Source organism: Electrophorus electricus, chromosome 8 (genome assembly GCF_041902795.1).
Source record: "Electrophorus electricus isolate QZ-2024a chromosome 8, ASM4190279v1, whole genome shotgun sequence".
Lineage (NCBI taxonomy): Eukaryota > Metazoa > Chordata > Actinopteri > Gymnotiformes > Gymnotidae > Electrophorus > Electrophorus electricus.
The window spans coordinates 3,046,730-3,052,729 of NC_137504.1; the positions used below are offsets into that span (position 1 = coordinate 3,046,730).

The following is a 6,000-nucleotide window of genomic DNA, read 5'->3' on the forward strand; positions in this document are numbered from 1 at the left end:
TATGTATTTGTGTTCACCCTCTCTCTCTCTCTGTCTGTCTCTCTCTCTCTCTCTCTGTCTCTCTCTCTCTCTGTCTGTCTCTCTCTCTCTCTCTCACACACACACCATGCTGTGCTGCTCCTACAGTTTGCACATTTATGTCTGCACTGTGACGTAGTAGTAATAGTAATAGTAGTAGTAATAGTAGTAATAATAGCAGTAGTAGTAATAGTAATAGTAGTAATAATAGTAGTAATATAGTAGTAGTAATAGTAGTAGTAATAGTAGTAATAATAGAAGCAGTAATAGTAATAGTAGTAATAGTATTAATAGTAGTAATAATAGTAATAGTAGTAGTAATAGTAGCAGTAGTAATAGTAGTAGTAGTAATAGTGGTAATAGTAATAGTAGTAGCAATAGTAATAGTAGTAATAGTAGTAGTAGTAATAGTAGTAATACTAGTAATAGTAATAGTAGTAGTAATAACAGTAGTAGTAATAGTAGTAGTAATAATAGTAATAGTAGTAGTAGTAATAGTAGTAGTAATAATAGTAATAGTAGTAGTAGTAGTAATAGTAATAGTAGTAGTAATAGTAGTAGTAATGGTAGTAGTAGTAATAGTAATAGTAGTAGTCATAGTAGTAGTAGTAATATTAGTAATAGTAGTAGTAATAGTAGTAGTAATATTAATAGTAGTAATAGTAATTGTAATAGTAGTAGTAGTAGTAGTAGTAGTATTAATAGTAATAATAGTAATCGTAATAGTAGTAGTAGTAGTAATAGTAGTAGTAATATTAATAGTAGTAATAGTAGTAGTAGTAGTAGTAGTAGTAGTAGTAGTAGTAATAGTAGTAGTAGTAATAGTAGTAGTAATATTAATAGTAGTAGTAATAATAGTAGTAGTAATAGTAATAGTAGTAGTAGTAGTAGTAGTAGTAGTAGTAGTAGTAGTAGTAATAGTAGTAGTGAGCTATTCAGACCTTTTAAAAACATCCAAATGTGCATAATATCCCAGACCAGTCATAACTGGAATGATTTTTTAATCAAATGTCCTGTAAAGTCCATATAGCAGTGGTAAAATAATGCCTGTGTACATACATGTACATATGTATGTGTACATACTTTTTGAATCAGAAAATCTTTTTATAAGGTTTTTAATGCACATTATCTAATATGGATGTCGATATTCTCTTCTTAACTGAGCGTGTATTTACATTTACATACATGAGAGCTTCAGAATTGATAAACATTTACAGAAAACTGACAATATATGTATCTGATTTACCTAAGGGTAAACATTTTTAACATTATTAGTACGATTTACAAATATCCAAATCATAACACACGCCCAGAGACATGGAAGATTCATGCATACAATTAAACTATTCTTCATCATTAGACAACCAACCCGCGACTCCGTGTCTGTTTTACACCAAGGGCATTTTTACAAAGCATCAGAAAGCTGATGCTTTATCGTACTTAATACACTTACAACTTACTGGAGCCTAATTACGGTCCTGGAATAAACTTTGTTTAGCCCTTGTTTCCATATGAGCCCGGCAGAAATTATGTTTCAGTGCAGACAAGCTGGATGTGGATAACTGGCTTTTCATAAAAACTTCTTAGAAATAATGAGCGTTGAGCAGCTAGCATGTTATAGTGTTAAGCAGAACACTCAAGAAGTGACAGTGTCAGGACCTGCACAACTACCTTCATGTTGCGTCATCAATCATATGATGTTTAAAAGCAAAATCTGTACAGAGTGAAAGATTATTTGAATTTTACAGGCTAGATACAGAAAGGACTCACACGTGAACAGTTACAGATTGCAAGTTTAGTGGTCCAAACCTAACGTGTGACCCTTTTATTTTTTAAGACCTTTTTATGACAGCAGCGCTTCAACGATCTCATAATCTGCCTCATCAGCATGGTAGAGGTCGTCCAGCTGACCAGGGTGATCTACCATGGTAAAGCCACCAATGTCGGTGCCCTCACCTATGGGCGAACACCTCTGAGCCAAGCTGTATTCACTTGCCTCCTGCTCGGTGATTAGCTCGAAGTCCAGGGCTTCGCCCGTGGTCTCTTCTCCTTCCATGGAGGGCAAGCAAACGGTGTTTCTGGCCTGGCCACTTTCTCCTTCTCTCGCTTTTATCTCGCACCTCTCTCCCTCGTTGGGTGTTACTGCTAGAAGCAGAGGAGTCAGGTCTAGGAAGGATTTGTGACACGGGGTGTTAGGTTTGGGTGCTTGAGGAGCTTGGATGGAGAATGGGACCACTCTGTGTGCTCCGACTCTGGCAGGCCTTCCCATCTGGCTCAGCTCGGCATTTTCCGCAGTGGATTTCCTGTCTCCGGTTTCCCACCATGTTCCCGCTGCTGGAGGCGCCACGCTAATGTCAAGTGGTGAAAATGCCTCTGCAATTTCTATGTCCTCCTCTGGTGACTGTGAAATGTCACTTCCTGCTTCTGTTGCCATTTTGTTTTCCTTTGCCGCCTCATCCTGAAAAGCCACGCACTGGGTCTTCAACGACTCCCTCGTTTTTTCTCCTTCCACCTGGATTATCTGCAGAGGTTCACATGGGGAAGAGCTAGCGCTGTTCCTGAAGAAATCCGTAATTTCATCTTCATCTTCTGGGGCCCTGGCCTCGTTTCTCTGATGCCGTGTTATGCCAAAGGCATCCTGTGACCACAGCTTCACTCGTTCCTCCTTGGGGTTGTCAGAAAGAGGCTCCACCGGAGTCACCACAGTTTCGTCTTTAAGCACAAACTTCTCCAGGTATCCCCTGGCCTCTGAGTCCGACTCCTGACTGTGGAAGGACTTCTCTGATGTCACACTCGCCATGTCATCTTGCTTCATCCTGCTGCCTACAGCATCAGCGTACAGATCCGTGTACATGAACGCCATGGCTTTCGGCTCCTCCAGCAGGACAGGGTCTATGATTTTCCGAGGTCCTTCAGGGAGGAACACGGGTGTGAGGATTGACTCCTGGCTGCCGAACAAGGCAGATCCACTTTCCTTTAAGGGTGATTTTAGCAAGTCTGCTTCTACATTTGCGCTGTCTGTGGAGAAGCTTTGACTCTTCGGATCGCTTCCTCCACCATAAAATACCTCGTCCACAAGTTCGACGGGGATCTCCAGCCCACCGATAGTCGCAGAGTCATCCAAAACCACTGGTGCTGGATTTGCATGAGTCACTTTGCCTGAACTCTCCCCTGATTTGCTCTCGGGCTCACTAGGAACTTCCTCTGTATGCACCCCTGTTGATGCCTGATGGTCCAACAGTGTGAACTTCTCAAAGTAGTCTTCACTAGTGGTCCCCCTTCGTGGTGGTTTAGTCGGCGGTAACAAAGATAACGGCTCTGGCTCTGACAGGACGATGGCTCGGACGCCTTCTAGGTTTCCGGTTGGGTTCTCCGCAGATGTCTCATGGTCCTCCGCAGTCTCGTCAGGTTTTATAACTGGTGTGTTTTCAAGGTAAGACAAGTTGTCCATCAGCTCGTTGCTCTCTTCCTCATCCACTGTGGACATCTTGGGCGACACAATGATATTCAGAATCTCGGATCCCTCGGATACTAGACGGAACAGGCGCTGGTTCACCTCCTCTGTTAGGTCAGTCTTTTCGTCCACCGTGTTTTGCTCCATTTTCATGTTGGGCAGGGAGACTTCCACCATGGCCCGTCTGTCAGGTTCTGCCGGTACTTCGTCAGTTGCGTGCTTCGTCACTTTCTCCCCTGCTTTATTCCGCTTCCTCTTCTTCCTCATCATCCCAGAATCCTTGTCCATTTCAAAGATGATCCTTCCTGCTGATCCGGAAGCTGGCATTCCAGAATGTTTTGGGACTACGCTGAGGCAGGGTTCCGGAGCGATGGAACTGAATTCTGAAGCCCAGGGGGTGGAGCAGCGACTAGAAACAGTCTCCCAGACAATCCCACTGTCCTCACTCTGCACCGTTACCATGGAGAAATCCGGGTCCATCATCAGACATTGCAATTTGGGCTTCACTGCCTCGTCTTGGACTATCTCTCTGAGACTGGAAAAAAGTAATCAATTCACGTCTTATTTTCTCATGCCTTTGTATGATTTTCTGTGCCTGCTGTGCCTGCTGCTATTTTAATGTTTGGTTAAAACAATTCCTCTCTCGATGCCATAAATATGTAAGAAAGGATTTAGCCAGCCATCATGTCGCAATTTTTCAATATTTGCTTCCTGGAATGTACAAGTGTCTAAAGGTTTAGTCGTTCACTCCAAGTCAGCAGCTCTTCTAATTCTTACTAATGTGTTTTTGATTAAATAACGTAAGTATACAAATTTTAATAAATGTAACCAAAAAAGTAAAAACAAAAAAGGCCATTTTTTGCGTTACCTTTTAAGGATCTTATTTAGGAATAAAAACTACGTACACTGCAACCATAATGTGAACATTTGTGAAAAATAGATAATAGAATAAAATTAATAAGTGAAATTCATAAGATGTGACATATTCGTGTAACATGTGAAATGGGAATGCCGTACACTAACATGATTATAAAATCCAAATGCACATCACCTGTTCCTCAAATCCTCAACTTCATCGTTTATAACCTCTGTCTCGTCCCTGGCTGCAACTTGCAGTATCGTCATCTGATTGACCAGATCAGCTTTTCCCACTGTATCCATTTTTGTTGTGAGTTTTGTAGCATTCATTTCCTTACTCTTTTGGAGACCTCCGTGTCGTGAGCCTCATGCCACCGAAGCCGAGAGATCTTTCTCTTGCTCAGCGTTATCTCTAAATAGCCAGATCGGCATCCCATGCGTCCTCTACCCACCAGTCAAACTATCTGTAAAACGCAACAGTATACAGTTCACTGGTCGTCGCATCCCACTTACGCACTAGACGTTTTATTTGTACATTTCGTTTGCGTCACAGAACTGGGGGTCATCTTGGTTCCCGGATATCAGTATCACAATACAAACTCAGACTCTGGGAGCTTTAACGTTAGCCAGAGCTAAAAATACATGTCAGTTATGAGACATCCTGCTGAGGGTCCGAAATACAACCCAGCCAATCACAGTGAAGGAAAACAAGTACCAGACAGACTAATGACAAAAAGTAGCTACAGGTGTACAGGGACGTGACCTGTCAAACTGCTGTTTCATAGTGTTTAACTCCAAGAGGAACACATAAATTGCAGAAAATCTCTTTTAAAGAAAGACAACAACCACAGGCCAGTTTGACAGGGCTGACTGTGTTTTGGCTGTGAGTTTCTGTTTTTGCGGGGGGTTGGTGCCAAATTGCAGCAGTAAACAACCTTCTTAGTCTTCAGAAACCAAGCTGCAACACAACCTCTCCTAGACTGAGCTGTTTACTTCCTGCCAGAGTGTCTCGTCACTCCTCTCTTCAAAAACCTCTCAACACATGTAAGCTTGCCCTAAAATGCTCTACTGACATGACGCACCTGGATAAATTAAAAAAAAGTAGAAATGGAAAATTCTAGAAAAAAAAGGCATTTGTCATATCCATTTTCATGAAGTTGAAAGTTCATGAAAGTTTCCTTCCCTGATCCCAGCTCAGTCCTAACCAGTCATAACAGCTGGAGGTTATATCAGATATGTTGCATTAGTCAGTTATTACAGTGTTTGGGAGCATGTGGATAATGTCTTATGGAGTCTTGGCTTTTAAACTGGGGGCAGTAACAAAGATTGAAGGTTATACAGTCACCTGTTAATGCCTGTTACCTTAGTTATGCACATGTGTAAGAGAAGATGGGCAAGAAACAGGAGACAGCTAAAGCAGCTAAAGTGTGTGTGTGTATGTGCGTGTGTGTGTATGTGTGTGTGTGCGTGTGCGTGTGTGTGTGTGTGTGTGTGTGTGTGTGTGTGTGTGTGCGTGTGCTTGTGCTTGTTATTGAAGAGTAGAACACATACAGAGAGTCTTCAGCTATACACGCGGGCCTGCACGCATGCGTGTGTGTGTGCGCAAGCAAGTATGCATTGCGTCTTATTTTCATTTAAAGGTAACTTGGCCAGTTCTAATGGCCTCACTT

General features: G+C 42.0%; 1 protein-coding gene across 1 annotated transcript; it reads right to left on the reverse strand.

The window, feature by feature from the left end:
• Window positions 1-1,117: 1,117 nt before the first annotated feature.
• On the reverse strand, window positions 1,118-4,852 carry si:ch1073-398f15.1 (uncharacterized). The gene is made up of 2 exons (XM_027004289.3): window positions 4,524-4,852; window positions 1,118-4,007 (listed from the first exon to the last, which is right to left on the reverse strand). Exons 1-2 carry the CDS (start codon window positions 4,658-4,660, stop codon window positions 1,862-1,864), a joined length of 2,283 nt encoding a protein of 760 aa, XP_026860090.2. The 5' UTR covers window positions 4,661-4,852; the 3' UTR covers window positions 1,118-1,861.
• Window positions 4,853-6,000: the final 1,148 nt, after the last annotated feature.

Excerpts from the sequence above, each read along its gene's own strand:
- si:ch1073-398f15.1 (XM_027004289.3), bottom strand. The coding sequence starts at position 4,660 with ATGAATGCTACAAAACTCACAACAAAAATGGATACAGTGGGAAAAGCT. Across the intron at positions 4,008-4,523 it reads GTTGAGGATTTGAGGAACAG|TCTCAGAGAGATAGTCCAAG; the intron begins GTGATGTGCATT and ends ACTTTTTTCCAG.